General features: G+C 37.0%; 1 protein-coding gene across 1 annotated transcript in view; it reads left to right on the top strand.

Moving 5' to 3' along the window:
* Positions 1–17,012, top strand: part of LOC100640907 (vacuolar protein sorting-associated protein 13D) — a 44,495-nt gene that overhangs the window by 8,616 nt on the left and 18,867 nt on the right. Inside the window, exons 14-37 of the mRNA XM_020005945.1 lie at positions 328–456; positions 666–741; positions 868–1,213; positions 1,547–1,933; positions 2,307–4,619; positions 4,784–4,949; positions 5,286–5,466; positions 5,666–5,907; positions 6,125–6,344; positions 6,468–6,546; positions 6,755–6,912; positions 7,732–7,960; positions 8,398–8,480; positions 8,541–8,682; positions 8,729–8,835; positions 8,914–9,055; positions 9,448–9,611; positions 9,710–9,851; positions 10,233–10,408; positions 10,662–10,861; positions 10,966–11,054; positions 11,334–11,764; positions 11,980–12,244; positions 12,590–12,809. Coding sequence (XP_019861504.1) covers positions 328–456; positions 666–741; positions 868–1,213; positions 1,547–1,933; positions 2,307–4,619; positions 4,784–4,949; positions 5,286–5,466; positions 5,666–5,907; positions 6,125–6,344; positions 6,468–6,546; positions 6,755–6,912; positions 7,732–7,960; positions 8,398–8,480; positions 8,541–8,682; positions 8,729–8,835; positions 8,914–9,055; positions 9,448–9,611; positions 9,710–9,851; positions 10,233–10,408; positions 10,662–10,861; positions 10,966–11,054; positions 11,334–11,764; positions 11,980–12,244; positions 12,590–12,809 — 6,687 coding nt within the window. The remainder of the gene's footprint in view (positions 1–327; positions 457–665; positions 742–867; positions 1,214–1,546; positions 1,934–2,306; positions 4,620–4,783; positions 4,950–5,285; positions 5,467–5,665; positions 5,908–6,124; positions 6,345–6,467; positions 6,547–6,754; positions 6,913–7,731; positions 7,961–8,397; positions 8,481–8,540; positions 8,683–8,728; positions 8,836–8,913; positions 9,056–9,447; positions 9,612–9,709; positions 9,852–10,232; positions 10,409–10,661; positions 10,862–10,965; positions 11,055–11,333; positions 11,765–11,979; positions 12,245–12,589; positions 12,810–17,012) is intronic.

Raw genomic sequence — 17,012 nt, 5'->3', positions numbered from 1 at the left:
TTTGATAGCGAGAGGATCGAGCCAGAAGAGGATGATCTTGACATTGATGATGACGGTAATAATATCTAAAAAAATTTCTAATTGCCAAAAATTGGTTTTAATTTAATTTTCGAAAATTATTTTTTCACAATTTTAGATGAGTTTGTGACTCCGCCCTCTACCCCACCCCTTTTATCAGAATCCTCTCAGTCTTTAACTCAGACTCAAGTGGAAGAGGCTATTAACAAGAAGCCACACCCATCAGTGATTAAGAACCGTCCATGTAAAGTACAAGGGTATGCAATTATTTGTGTGGGTGGGTTTTTAAATGGTCACACCTCCTTTTAGTTACGTCCTCAAGTTATCAGAGATACAAGTATTGGTAGGCGAATTTAATGAGATACAGTCGGCAATTAGTAGTGGGCGGAGCTTGCTTCATTTATTGAACCAGTTTAACGCAACAGCACAAATAGAGAGGTACTGTAATTGTATATACATGTACATGTATGTTCACATACATGTACATGTATGTTCACGTATTATATAGAGTAACTGTGAAAAATATAGTGATATGTACATGTACATGTACATTAATCACATCACTGTTAGTTGTATTTATTTATTGATTTATTTATTGATTTATTTATTTATTTACTTTTAGTTACATGTATTTGTTTTGCTTTTAGAGTTAAAAGAGATGGAGCTCAGTTTAACATTACAGTTGATCTACCACTGATACATTTACATATTGATGAGACCAAGGTAATTATGTAGTCATGCATATGTACTGGTAATACTGCTCATCGTTATTTATTGTATGCAGTACTATGCACACACAGTTGGTTTAATAAAGAAATTAAACAAACTCATTTTTCCTACTTTTGTTAGGTCCACACATTATTAACATGTCTGATACCACCTACTAACATTGATACTGATGCTGATACTGATACTGATACTGATCATACTATCACTGCTACTAGCGAAGGAATCAAATCAATGTATTACTCACTTGATCACGTCAGTCCTCACTCTTCCCTCTCCCTCTATCAGTCGGCTTTTAACTTCATGGGATCATCGTCGCATGAGAGTGAGTCACATGATTCTACTGCCGATGATCATGCGACTGACGCCACGAGGAGAGTCAAGCACTTGTCAACTGAGTACGCATCGCAACAATTGATTAAAGTTCAAGTGAATATTAATGAGGTTAATCTGGACTTGAATGCTAATGGTAAGAGTGTATATGCATATACATGTATTATATAAAACTGTAGCATTTTGTGAAAATGTTCACATTTACACTTCTAAAATTCTACATTGCATAAACTATGTGTATATACACTAGTTTATTATTACTAAGGGAAATTTTTGCTAATGTACATGTACACGTACATTTGTGCATGTACTTTTTATAGCCAGAAATTTAGTGGCCCACAATTTCTGCTAATTTGTGAAAATTTGAGACAATGCAAGGATAGACAAAGCTTCACAAATATACATGTACATGTACATTGTGTGATAACTAAAAGTACAGTGTAAATTACTCTATCTCTCCTTTCCTCAGGTGTAAGACTGGTTGAGTTAAAGATACTCAGTGTTAGAGCCGGTGCCATACAGAGACCATATGACACATCGGTGAGACTCCTAGTGGAGGAATGTGTGATAGTGGACACTAAACAAGACTACGGGCCACAGTACGAACTTATATTCTGCTCTAATGGACAAAAGCTATTTACTGAAACTGGACCACGGAGGATTGAAGGGGATGTATTTGAGTATTGTCCTTCTAGTGATGGACTCATTTTTATGTCATTGCTAGTACTGGGCCCTTTGTCTCCTGACCATCCAACTGTACTGCTCCCTGGAGGTGAGGGCGGGGCCTATACAGCATACACTGATCAGAATATCATTAGGAAGTGTAATGTTCACTGTACACCAGTTGATATAGTAGGTGAGTTTATGTACTTACATTGTTGTGGTAGGTTCATGTATGGGGAAATAGTACTGTACTTTGTCAATACTATTTTTAAAGAGTGGAGTACTATTTTAAATTGATCAGAAATCTATATGTACACAGTGCATGTATTTTTAAAAAAATTAGAAACAATAGGATTTGAACCAGCCTTCCTTAACTACTCTTCAGTGGCTTCTCTGATTGCATACAAGTACATGTACAGTAGAGTAGTTGTGTATGCAGATTGCAGATAAACAGAGATAGCTAGATTAACTACATGTACGTGTACATGTACACTACAAAATGTCTGTTTATTACCCTTTACATGTTGAATTTACCTCCTCTCTCTCTCTCTCTCTATTCTTTCCAGCCAATCAAAAGACAATCGTTGAATTGATCACATTCTCAAAGAAGTGTCTACCACCTCACGTCTCTAAGGGAGACAGAGCAACCCCAAGCCCAAAGACCTCCTCTACAACCAGTCGGCAAAAGACCACGCCCACACAGACCGACCTCTCTTTAGAACTAGACAAGATAAGCATACGGACACTGAGAGGGTCACCGGACAATAAAAGAGACGATAAACGTGACGATGGTGATGAGGGAGAGACCACGCTATTCACCAGTAGCTATGAACTGACTGGTCTAGGAGTCGACCTGTCTTTCAGTAGGAATGAAGAGAGAGTGTCAGGATATCTTGAAGGAGTCAGAATCACTGATCTAACCCCGGCCGGTAAGAAACACCCTCTTATTGTCTCGCTGGGGGCGTGGCGTGAGGGACGAGACCAAGACATGATAACGACTATGATGACCTCGTTTGACTCGCTAAAGAAAATGGCCGACTGTCTCCAGTTTAGTATCAGCCGGAACGAGAGAGAGGGAGAGGAAGAAGAGCTTGACATTAGCGTGTTTGTTCACGTCCCCTCGATAGTCTATACTCATTCGGTAAACTTCATTTATCACATGAATCTGTTTGCCCTGGACTTCGTGCAGTATTTCAATAAACTCAGTGACTCCATGAAGACGGCAGCTCTTGGAGTTGCTAAAGGACTCGTGAGAGAGAAGAGTCAACTAGCGTCTCGGCTGAGCCAATTATCAACCTCGTTAGGTGGGCGGAAATTGACCACACCCACTGACGAGGACGAGACTGATATGGGTGGGATTTCCGATCGGGTCCTTATCGATGTTAAGATAGAATCACCTGTGGTTGTATTACCCTCTCCTGCTAGTGGACAGGATTGCTTGATAGCTCATTTGGGACAGATTGGTATCAAGAACGAGTTTATTGATATTGAAGATGAGACCGTGTTACAGGATCGTAGCCATGACACTGATACTAATAGTATTACTGATTTCAATCTCAACTCAAGTTTAGTTGATCGTCTCACTCTACACGTGTCGAATGTTTCGTTACATTCGTCTCATGACATTCCAAGTCGAGATTACTTAGTCTCCGAGTCAACGGCCGTTAGAGGTGGGTGTGGTCTAATTCCAGGCTCCTCCTATAGGATTTTACCTGAGACCAGTTTACTGTTTGTTATTGAGAGAGCTGTTGGTGGGTGTGGTCAGTACGATAACGAGTCCCTGGTTGATGTAAAAGTAACATGTATGTGTAGCTCGAAATCAATATTCCTTTCGTTACCAAATTCAGTTTTTACTCAAATGAAATTAACTGCTGGAAAAGGATTGTACATACCTGTTTCAATGGAGTCTTCATTTGATGACTCCGCCTCTGATGCTCCACCCACTGCCCCGCCCATTTCCTCTCCTGTTGAATCCCTCCCTAAGATTTATTGCAGTTTTTCTCTACCACGTCTCTCCATTGAGCTGAAGCATCTCATTGGGTCCGTTCAAAAAGACATTGTTTTTGTGTCATTTGATGATTTTGTTGCACGCTGTCGTAAGACCACGCCCCACCACACCCACTTTGATTTGGCACTAAAGTCGATCATAATAGAAGACTTGTTGCAGGAAGATGATTCCTATCGATACATACTCTCGTCCACTCTCAAACCACTCCCATTCTCGTCCCCCGTCACTAATAGCTCCCTTCATTCCCATACTCCATACTCTCATACTCCTAGTCTGGGAATCAGTCCTAGATCATTCCTCCCTTTCTCTCAGTTGATATCGTCCCCCAAGCCTCCTTGTGTCGATTACTCTCCTCTTCGATCGTTCAATCCTCTAGTACCGGTCGGTAAGCTAGCCACACCCACTAATGGATCGGCCATGCCTCCTGCTGACTCATCAATTTCATCGTCAGTAACTGATGTACAGGATGCTATTAGTATCTCTGGGATATATGTCTCTGAAGATGATCCTAGTTTCAAGACTAGTTACAATGGGGTGAGTCTACATGTCAATGGGCTATTCAGTTCAGTGTATTTGGTTGTTAATTTGCAAACCTGGGTACTGCTTTTTGACTATCTTGGTATTGGTGTCCCGACTCCGCCCTCCTCTCCCTCTGAAGCCACGCCCACTGCAACGAACCTGGACGAGCTCGAGCAGTACTCGTTGAAGCATGACGGTAGCGTGTACATTAAACCGGTTTCTAAATCCAGTTTACTGAAGGAGAGGTCTAGTACTGTGTGGGGTACTGATGGTAAGCTATCAGCAGACGTCTCCTTAAGAGTCCAGAGCCTTTCATTAACTCTTAATAAGCAGGAGCATCCCCTCGCTAGAGGTAATGTCCAAATAAGTACATGTGCACAATTTCTCTCTCTCTCTCTCTCTCTCTCTCTGTTCCTCCCGTTCCCTTCTCTCCCTTTCCTGTCTCTTTCTCTCTTCCCTCCCTCCCTTTCTCTCTCTCCCTGTCTTGTCTTTTTCTCCCTCTCTCCCTTGCTCTAGGTACTGCTACTGAGTTGAGTGCTGATGTTAATGTTAGTCAAGGTAACCTGAGGGTGAAGGGATCCCTTGGTACTGCTACACTAATTGATCTGACAGAGACAGGATCTTATTATAGGGAGAGACTCACTACTACTGGACAACAAGCACTCTCTTTTGATGTGTTCAAGTTAGTTATACATACAACATGTACATGTACATGTACATGTACATGTACATGTACATGTATATTTGTTATTCATTCAGCATATAATTTTGTAAGAATATGTACATGTACATGTTGTCTACTAATTATCAAATTTTTTAAAACTCTAATTTAAACTGACTTGTGATAAATTGCTAATAGTTACAAGCCCCTAGCTAAAATTAGTTCACACAATTATGAAGTTCATTCCTGCTTATGATCACCTTCTCCTTTACTTCTCTTTCTATGTTCCCCCTCTCCTCCCCTTTCTTCTCTTTCTCCTTCTCTCTCTCCCCCCCCCTCTCTCTCTCTCTCTTTCAGGTTTGGTAGGAAGGATCCATTACTAGAGAGACCATATGATATCAGTGCTAATGTATCAATAGCTGCCATTAGGTATCTACACACTATGAGGTTCCTTAAAGAGACCATTTCCTTCTTGCAACATTTTCCACAACTCATTGATGCATTCCAACGCATGAAAGCACTCTCACGTGGAGAACTGGTAAGCAGTGATGAATGTGTGATTGCAGAATGTCAGCAACTCTTAATAATGTATATATAGATGAGTATCATTGTATGGATGTAAATTTATGATTGTGAATGACATGGAAGTGTTAATTTTTTTACTTATTATTGTTTGTATTGTTGTTATTATTACTTTTAAAAATATTAATCAATCATTTTTATTTTTTAACTCATAGTCATATGCTCCTGATCGTAAGCCGAGGATATTATTAGAAGTAGAGGCTCATGGCCCAATGATACTCATACCTAAACACGCCTTCTCTCCTGAAATCATGGGTGGAGTCATTAATCACTTGACACTCTCTAACAAGTTCCTGTATGATGGTGACGAAGGTACCCTGACACACAGTAGGAGGCGTGGTCAGGCCTCGCCTCTCATTCCAAGAGTTCAAAGTACACCAGCTTCACTTGCCTCAAGGTATGGAATTTATTCTGACGTTACATGTACATGTACATGTACTTAAGCATTGATAATTTATCATTATTTTATTGTAGCATGTATTACTGTGCTGTGTAGCACAAAATTGCCCATTTTGCAGGTTAAATTTACACTGTATGATATCTTGTACTTGTAGTACTTTTATGGATTTCATTTTATGTGAATCTTTATTGTTATTATTATTTATTATCCCTAGTCCTGGGCGAGGCTGGTTGATACATGACCACACCCGCAGAGTATCTCGGACGGACGATGATAAAGAGGCGATAGAGGGACTCCTATACAACCAAGGGCCAGTGCTCCTTGATGTGATGGAGCTCCTGTTAGATAATGTTGATGTATTCTCTGCTAGTAAAAAACCATTGCCACACACTAATAATATTCAAGATGGATACCACTACAGCATTGAGAGAGATGTAAGCTAGAAAAGTCACTTTGTAATAATTTACATGTATAATTAGCATTTCATGTGTACGTACGCTTATTCCATAATTTTTGACTTCTTTCTTTGTTTGATTTTTGGTTATTAAAATGTTTAGAAAGGAAAGTGTTTGAAGGAGAGAGGAACACTGAGACTCATCATTGAGAGGAACCTTTATGAGGACTTTTGCAGAAATGGTAAGTGAGGGAGAGAGGAGGGAGAGAGAGAGCGGAAGAGAAGAGAGAGAGAGCAAGGGAGAGGAGAGAGAGAGAGAGGAATGAAAAGCATAAAGAAACTTACAGCTGTAGGAGACTTACATGTACATGTACGGTATATATGTACATGTACATAAAGAAACTTACAGCTTTAGGAGACCTACATGTACATGTATATTCATTTGTCTAGTTCCTGATATTCATATTGATGCCAAGCTGTCTGCAGTTCATTTGATGCTGGACAAGAGACAACTGGAGATCATTAAAGGACTCATTGACATGAACCTTGGGGAACACATTGAGGAGTTTGAAAAACCATCATCAGTTATACTCGATCCTGTGGCACAGGTCAGTACATGCATATAATTGTAGATATACATGTACATGTACATGTATTTGTAATTTTGTATAGACTTTATAGCAATTTTTATAAGTCTGCAAAATTTTTGGTCTACAAAAGCATGAAAATAAATTTAAGCTTTTGCAGATTTGCAATGTTGATACCATGCCCTTAATGGTAATTGAATATTTTCAGATCTCTAGCTTCACAGTTGCTTGATAATCTGCAATTTTGCGTCTCAAAATTGAGTGCTATGTAGTACATGTGCATGTACAGTACATGTACAGGGTTTTGGCATAGTATGCAAATTCTTGTCAAGTTGTCAAGGATTGTCAAATTGCTGAAAAATAAGGCCAAAGACCCTGCACTATAGTACAGGGTACATTTTGACAAAAACCACAGGGAGAGAATTCTTAATTTTTATAATTTTTCCTGATACATATACATGTTCTTATGATGTGTATCAACTTTGAGTTAATTCTGATAAAATTTGAATTTTTTATGAATTTTTAAAATTGCTCAAAAATTAGATCGATGACCAAAGGCTATAGCCTTGTTTCTCGGGCCAAATTTTGGCAAAATTGACTAGAAGAGAATTCTCCATTTTTATAATTTTTCCTGATACATTTACATGTTCTTATGCTGTGTATCAACTTTGAGCTGATTCCGATCAAAATTAGATTTTTTATGAATTTTAAAAGTTGCTCCAAATGCCATGTACTGTATCGTAGTGCTTGTCAGCTCATGAAGCTCATGCTGTTTAGCTCAGTTAGCATGCTTTATGGTAAACCCTGTGTACAATCTCTGCTTATTCCTCTCTTGTTCAGCCCATTGTAGCTGCTGTCTGGACTGGCTTCAGGTTCCACATACAGTTTGTTGAAGTTCAGTTGGAGTTCCTTCAGTCAAGAGGACCTGATGACTTGAACCACTCGCTGGCTTTATTTGACATCCTCCTCTCTGAGTTCACATTTGAGTCTCATTCTGATCAGAGCAAGACCGTGGATTTCACTACACACTCAGTGATAGGACATGACACTAGATACAACCATACTAATGGTAATACATGTACATGTACATGTGCATGTACCAGGGTTCTGCCTAGAAAAAGATTAGAGGTGGTTGGAGACTAACATTGTTCCTTTTAAATCTATGTACACCGTACTATATAGTAGACTACAATATCATGCTTTATGTATGGTTATTAGTATTAATTGGATGGTTGGTCTAAGTGATGAACTGGTTGGTTCATTTGCTGAGGTGGTTGTCCCGACCACCCCCAACCACCATAGGCTGAACTATGATGTACATGTAATCGTAGTTTATTTCATTTTTCATGTATTGGTGGTTGGTAGTGGAGAGGGGAAGGAGGAGAGAGAGAGAGGAGGTGAATAAGAGAAAATGAAGTAGTGAAAGAACAAGAGATATGTGTACTGTGCATGTGGATAAATAAAATTAATTAATAATTATTGTTAATAATTATTTTTTATATGCAGTTTCTGATTCAGTTGAAAAACCCAATGTATTTGAAGAAGTTTTGAAGCCAAGGTATACCAGCAAGGATAAAAGATCCCTCCAGGTTTGTCGCTGTACATGTACATGTATGTCATCTGATTGTCATGTGATTGCATGTTTTTAGGTTGAGATACATGTAACGCTGAGCCCCAGGGCAATAAAGGCGTCAATCCTGTTAAACCGGTTGAGATTGATTGGAATCATTGATCTGTTGATTGAACTCAAGCAGTTTGTGATCAATAAGATACCAGAAGTAGATGAGGATGGTAAGAGATTACTAGAGTATCCTTAGTTATGCTAATAATATACTAGAGTATGACCGGTCTGTCCTTGAAGAGGTTGATGGCGAAGAGGATAATTCATTATTACAAATAAAACTAAAGTCCTTGCCACCACCAAAAGAGGATGAGGAGAAAAAAGTAAATTTATTTTGTAATTACATGTACATGTACATTGTTATTTTCAACTTCCTCACTCTCTCTCTCTCTCCCTCTTAGCCTGATCGTGATGTCAAAGTTGGTTTGAGTATCACTGAAACTGATTTGGTTGTTGTTGAGGACTTGACGTCATTCACATCAAATGCAGTTGTAATGAAAGGAACTGTCGTGCTAAACTTTCACTCACCACCTACCATCAAAGGTACTGCTAATCATACATGCACGTGTAACATGTATATTGTAGTGTACAATTGTACATGTACATTGTGGCTGCTAAGCTAGCTACGTACATGTACATGTTCTGATATTTTACCTGAATCAGTTTAAATTTCTGGACATTGACATGTACTAAGATGTCATTACCTTTTTTAAAACTAAAAGCCATAGAACAAGTAGAACAAGGTTAGATTTTAGCATAGTGCTCATGCAGCTTCTTGTCAGTGTATTGTCAAGTTGCTCATAAATTGGGCCAAAGACCTAATAAGTACAGGATTTGTTAACAAAAATCACATCCTTCACTTTAATAGTTTTTCCTGGTGCATATACATGTACATGATCTCATGCTGTGTTACAACATTCTCTTGTTACATGTAGGTCCTAGTACACTGCATTGCTCAGTCGATGGATTGGAATTATTCTCATGCTGTGTGTCACAGGAAGATGACACTGCCCTCTCCATACTGGACCCTGTGTCTATAGGGGTGGAGCTTAAACCTCTGGACACGCCCAGTAAAGATGGCGGAACACATACACTAGAAGTAAGTAGCTTACAAATAATTATAAAAGGAACAAAGGGGAGTAAAGAAATTAAATAAACATTTTATGATTGGCTAAAATATTATTTTTGTTTTTTTAGTTTGACGTGCGTCAGTTAAATGTTAGGTTGTCTTACAACGATATAAAATTATTTGTTGCTATCCTGCAAAATTTACAAGCATCAGCATCTTCATCATCATCAGGGAGGACTGAACAAGTGCCACGCCTCTCAGGTGTTAACGGTAAGCTTCATGTACATGTAACTTAGGTCAAATTTTATTTTTTTTGTACAAATTTTGCATTTGATTAAGTTTAGAAGTTTTGCTCTACATAATTTTAGCATTTTTAGTAATTAATGGCAATATTAACGGAGTGTTATAATCTGATTTTTGCTAAATTGTGTACTATACAAATGAATGTACTGGTAACTACATGTACATGTACATGTACATGTATACCTACATGTACATGTGTATACATGTAATTACATGTACATGTACATGTATAATGGTGATCCTTGTATTATACATGTCAATAAAAAGTAATAATACTACATGTACCTTTATGTTCTTCCATTATCTTCTTTTTATGACTTTTGTCTCTCTTCTCATCTCATGTTACAGAGAAGTTAGTGAAGAGGTTGCTACCACTTGGTTTCACACGAACTGCCATTCTAAAGGAATTGAATAAAGGAGGAGAAGATGTCAATATGGTGGCTTTGCAGCTGCTTGAAGAGGAAAGGAAGGCACTGGAGGAGAAAGACCAAACAAAGCAGAAAATGAAATTAAAATCCCTTGAAGTAATTCTTTACCATTATCCATTGGCATGTAGAATTTAAATTCTAATAAAAATGATTCCAATCAAAATTAAGTTTTAAATGAATTTTTAAAGTTGTTTGAAAATTTGACAACCTGTGCACTAATATATGGTATTACATCAAAAATTTTTAGGAAAGAATTTTCAATTTTATTGCATTTACTGATGCAAATATATGTACATGTATATTGTTCGGAAATTTTAATTTGATTCCTGAATTTTTTTTTAATTTTTAGGTGTTAATGGGCTCATTAAACATATACTTAATAGATGACTCACTCAATCATGATATCCCATTGGTGGAGTTCTCACTCTCCTCTCTTCAAGCATCCAATCAGATTGCCTCAGGAATGGAGGGACACGCCAAAGCCTCTCTCTCGTTGGATTATTATAACAGGAACATATCGTCATGGGAACCAATTATTGAACCATGGAAGTAAGAAATACATGTACATGCAATTATACATGTACATGTACATGTAATATTTGAAGCGTTTATTTAAATGATAAACTTTACGTATAATATTATTTATTTAATAGGGTATCTCTCAATTGGAAGAAGATGGTTCACTTTAGCACTGACCTTGATACAAATGAGAAACCAGATAGGATCAACTTCTCACTTTCTTGTTAGCATTTAATAATACTGTGACTATATCCGAGTTCACAATACTTGCATTGTGACTGAAAGTGTTGTACATATTGCAGTGGAGAAATGCAAAAATAGAACACTGTGTTTTACCATTATGTTATACAGCACTTCTAGTTGCAATGTTAAGTATTGTGAACACAGCTTACTAGCTACTTCTCTTATCATTTCTCTCTTTCCTTCCTCTCTCTCTCTTTCTCTCTCCCCCCTCTCTCTCCCCCCCTCTCTCTCTCTCTCTCTCTCTCTCTCTTTCCTGTAGCTCCTAGTACACTCAATGTTAACATAACCAGTTCATTCCTGCTACTTGTTAAAGACACAAAGGCCAGTTGGTCTTCAGATATATCAGATACACAAGAGGACATTAAAATGACGTCAGCGACACGCAACGACCAAACTAAAGTCCAACAAGGACTGGCGTTGCTCCATTCTGTTCGTTTCATAAGTCAAAGTAGACAAAGAACTAAATTTATTCCTTTTTCTCTTGTTAATTCGACCGGCCTCACTCTGAAATTTGCTACTCTTACTTCTCTTCCATCACACGTCCTCTTTAGTGCCTCAGCGCTCCTCCAGAGCCCTCGCTCTTCACTTTTGGTTGAGTCTAAAAGAGCCACGCCCACTGAATGGGTTGAAGTAGCACCCGGCCAGGAAGAATTATTTGATTTTGTGTCACGTCAAAAAATTAGACATAAAGTGAGTTATATTGTAATTATTATTGTGATTAATTGTGGGTTTCTTTTGTAATGAATTAATCAATTATTACTGCTTAGTAATAATAACAATAATAATAATAATAATAATAATAATAATAAGTAAGTAAGTAATAATAAATAATTGCTTTTAATTGACAAAAAAAAAATCAAAATATTTAGTATTAATTTTCATTGCACACATGCAATTTTCCCTAGGACACTAGGGAGCTGATTTTGCATCAGTTAAGAGTCCAACTTGAAGGATACGAAGAAATAAATATTCCAATTTCAGTCGATAAAATTGGATTATTCTTTCGAGATGTTCTCCCTTGCAGTGGGCGTGGCACTAAATCTAGACTCTATTTTGCCGTCTCATTGAGAGAGACTCGTAAATGTATTAACATTCGTTCGGGACTCGTCATTCACAACATGCTGGAATTGCCAATGGAAATAAAACTTGATCCACCCAAAAATGAGAAAGGTGATATGCATGTATTTTTATAGTGTCATAATTATTAAAAAATAGACACATACATGTACATGTATGCCTCTCTCATATTTATTAGTAATATTATTTAATTTTGCTTTTTCTCATTATCACTGTGCTAATACATTATAACCTTAAATACTCATCGTGATAATTAATTTTATTTTCATTGAGTGTCATTTTAATGTGTACATATGGCAGGTGTCATTCCTAATTAAACGCATGCTAAATACTGTCAGAAAAATATTAAAATCACTTGTATGACTTGTAGGCAAGGCAAACCCACTCAGAATTTTGCTTCATACCTGTGCATTATATTCATTACTGTTATTATTGTAGGATCCAGTGTAGGATTACCAGTGGTACCTTCAGGAGGTTTATCAGCTGTTCCTATTCATTTAACTAACTGGTTCATAAGAGTACGGCCCCAGGGGTGGGGCCTAAAGTTTTGTACACACCCACTGGAATGGGAAAATGCTTCATATCGTGCAGCCAGTACTGAACTGAGATCATGTGATCCATTGTCAGCTGATATTGCTAATAAAACACATCCATTCAGGTTAGCACTGTACATGTACATGTATAAGTAGCTTCATTTAAGTGTTATGATGTTGTAATGTATTTATTGATGCTACAAACATGGAGCGATGCTAGTCTCCTTGAAGCAGCACATGATGTCTGGTGATAATGTAATCTGTCACCAAGTCAGTACTTGCAAGATGGGCCCAAATACTAGTCCTTTGCCAAAAGGGTTCCTATGTATAATTTAGAAATAAATACACATACTCTACCACTTATTGCAATATCAATTATCAGATATTGTCTTGTACTAGAGTACATTCTTTGCATTTTTATATACCATAACCTCACAGGTGTGTGTTGGTTGATACATCATATAACTAATACCTAAATTATACCTTTGTGTTGAAAACTTGTATTTTAATGTCATCAGTCAGGCTGTTGTGATTTTTCAAAAAATATTTCACAAATTAACAAGAGCAAGAAAGTATGTTGTCTCTTCTTGTGGTCATTGCTTGTCTTCTTCAGTTTGTCCAATGCAGTAATCTTGCTCTTACCTTTGATGCTAATAACAGTGTCTGTACTGTATCATGTAGTTAGTTTTGTAAATTTATTCTCTTAGATTAGTTCGTCTTGTCATTATTGTGTAGATTGTAATTGTTATGAGCTAGTCTTTTTCATTAATTTGATTCTTCACATTCTAATTAGTTATAATTATGCATTCCTTGCTTCCTCTCCTTCTTTTCCCATTGAATCCATGATGATCCTTCACCTCAGATATTTTCTTTGTTATTGTTAGATCAGATTCATTAAATATAAAATTTTAGCTTCTAAATGGTGTACCTTTTTCCAGTTCCTTTTTGTTCCTTCTTGTTATTTGTATACTTCTTCTAATGATAAATGGGTGTGGGTTCCTTCTAATAGCTCAATTGTTTATTGTAATGAGTCTACTAAACAAAGAATTTCCAATTTCTCCAAATAACTACAATCGAAGGATTACACTCAAATTTTTGAGTGTAAAAAAATTATGTTTTTATAAAATAATGAACATTATGCTATCCCAGAAGTAAGTTTGTGAAGAACAAGAATTTTAAAAGCATGCTATAAGGGATATTTTAGTTACATTAGTAGATAATGTCTCTAGCTCTGTCTATAAACATATGTGTTTGTTTAAAAGACTATATCTAGGGGTGTGCATACTTAAAGGACCACCTTTGTCTATTTAAAGGACCACCTTTGTCTATTTAAAAGACCAGGAGGGGTATTTAGATGGTCTTTGTTTTTGACGTCATCAGTCAGGCTTTTCTGTTTTAATAAAAGAACACACGGTAAACGAGTGATCAACAAACCTTTTATACATAGCCAGATCAACTAAAATGGAGGATAAATGTTATCAGTCAGTCCAACCAATGACTTCAATGCAAGAGAATGAATATGAACTGGCTCCATATACTAAAGAGATAGAGCCTCAGCCTCATATTGTATCTGATGGTAAATCATCCCATCAGTCAGTGTGGAGTATACCAGTTATTATACTAATAGTATTGATGTGTATCATACTGTTACTACTGGTTACTATTATTATCATGATTGGACTGAACTGGACTACACAAGATGCTACTGGCACTGGATCTGATACCAGTTCATGCTACAGTTCACTGCAGGCAATGAACAACAATAGTCAGCAGCAGTTTCCTAATTTCACTGAATTGGCAAATGTTCTTCAAAAGCTTACTGATAGCAATCAGCAGCAGTTTCCTAATTTCACTCAATGGGTTGATGATATTGTTGCTGGTGTTTACCAGTATCTTGATCCTAGCTTCTCCTCATTATCTGATGTTGTCTCATTAAATAACAATACACTAGTACTGAGTCTTATCACTCAACTCAACAACACAATGCAAGATACAGCCAACAAAGTTGATATCATTGGAAAGTTTAATGAAGTAGAAGAATCATTCCTTGAGAACAATACATTATTATTGAATAGAGTCATAGAGACAGTTAGTAGCTCAGTGATAAAACTTAATAACATTATTGGTACTCTCTCTAATATACAAGACACCAGTACCTCTACTGCTGGAGTGGTTGATGATATACTAATAGTAGTACAAGAACTATTAGTACTACACAATGTTTCTACTGCACTACCGACCTCTTGCAAACAAATTAAAGTTGAAAAACCCAACAATCCATCTGGTTTTTATCTGTTGGTAACTCCCAGTGGTACCACTTCATATTATGCTTACTGTAATATGGCAGCACTGTGTGGTTCAGGAGGAGGATGGACAAGACTAGCATATCTGGATATGAGTGACTCTACAGTGAACTGTCCTTCTGGGTTTAGACTGTACCATTCAGGAGGAGTTAGAGCTTGTGGTAGACCAGTAACAAGCAGTGGTAGCTGTGTATCAGTTCAGTTCCCATCTAATGGTATCAGTTATTCTCAGGTGTGTGGTAGAGTAACTGGATATCAATATTATACACCTGATGCAGTTAGCAGTCAGCACTCAAATCACAATACTTTAGGTAGCTATTACGTTGATGGTGTTAGTATCACTCGTGGGTCTCCTCGTCAACATGTCTGGACACTAATGGCTGGCAATTTTGAAGATAACACTAATTTTCTTCCTTATAACTGTCCTTGTTCTACTGGTGCTACGCAGCAAGTTCAATCATTTGTTGGTAATCATTATTTCTGTGAATCAGGGATTGCTGATTCATCATATCAACGGCAATTGTATACATCTGATCCACTCTGGGATGGTCAAAGTTGTGGTACTCTTGAAACAGCTTGTTGTAATGTTCCTGGTATCCCATGGTTTCACAGAGACTATGGTAGCACTACCACTACTGACTATATTGAGTTGAGGGTGTGTGGAGATGAGGGAACTGATAATGAAGATGTTCCTGTTGGTTATTATGAGATTTATGTTCAGTAGAACAGTTTTAGTGTTTGTGTGTTTATTCTTAGTCCTTGCTATTTGACTTTGTCTCTTGTAATTAGCTTTAGTTTATTGTATTGTAATAATTATGAAGTATAGTCCTTTATTGCTTTTCTTCATATTACAATCAATTGCGTAGTTCTTGCTTCCTCTCCTCCACTTCCCATTGCACTCAATGGAACTGATTATCTTTCCCTAACCAGTTAAAATATTTCTTGACATGAATTATGAAATTTTAGCTTCTAAGTAGTGCTTCCATTTGCTGCATCTACTACTCGTTGGTTTTTGTTCCTGTTGAGTGTATATTACTTTCTAATGATAATAATAATAATATCTGTGGTGGCTTTGTTTATTGTACTATTAAATACATTATCATAGTCTACAAAGCAAAATATTGGTGGGGTAGCCAATTTTAAAGAAAATTACAAATGATAGATTTTTTATTTTCTAATAAGCAGCCTTGCATGGCCATCCACACAAATTACAGATGGATATTGGGTCTTTTTCATACCAATAATCATGTAGTACATACAGCAATATGATCACTTATAATCTTTCCTGCAGCATATACTGTATAGGGCATAATGTTCGCTGGAGGCAAATTTCGCGAAATCTACTAAAATTCCGATTCGTGGATTTTAATTTCGCGAATTCTACCACGTGTGCCATGCGGGTACCGTATTAAATTGATATTCGCGGATTTTATTTTTGCGAATTTCTTTATCCATGAAATCAGTGAAATTTGCGTCCCGTGAACATTATGCCCTATACGGTATATAAAGTGCATGTGTGATTTAACTTTCCTCCTATGCCAAAATAAAGTTTTTTTGAAGCAAAAGAATATAAAAGCATGCTGCAAGGGATTGTTTTTATAAATTTTAGTTTGTTTAAAAGACTAGTAGTGTGCTTATTTTAAAAACCTGTGGTATCTTTATGTTTCACGTCATCAGTCAGGCTCTTCTGATTTTTATAAAAGGACACTCGATAATCAACTGATTAACAAACCTTCTACTGTTTTATGTAGTCTATTATATTCCTGATCCACTAAAATGGAAGAGCAATGTTATCAGTCTGTCCAACCAATGAGTTCAACACAAGAGAATGAATATGAACTGGCTCAGTATGTTAAAGGAGAGGTAGAGCCTCAGCCTCATATTGTATTTGATAGTAAATCATCCCATCAGTCAGTGTGGAGTATGCCAGTTATTATACTAACAGTATTGATGTGTATCATACTGTTACTACTGGTTACTATTATTATCATGATTGGACTGAACTGGACTACACAAGATGCTACT

Source organism: Amphimedon queenslandica, unplaced genomic scaffold, assembly GCF_000090795.2.
Source record: "Amphimedon queenslandica unplaced genomic scaffold, v1.1 AMPQUscaffold_13510, whole genome shotgun sequence".
Classification (NCBI taxonomy): domain Eukaryota; kingdom Metazoa; phylum Porifera; class Demospongiae; order Haplosclerida; family Niphatidae; genus Amphimedon; species Amphimedon queenslandica.
This window is presented reverse-complemented; position numbering and strand designations above follow the sequence as displayed.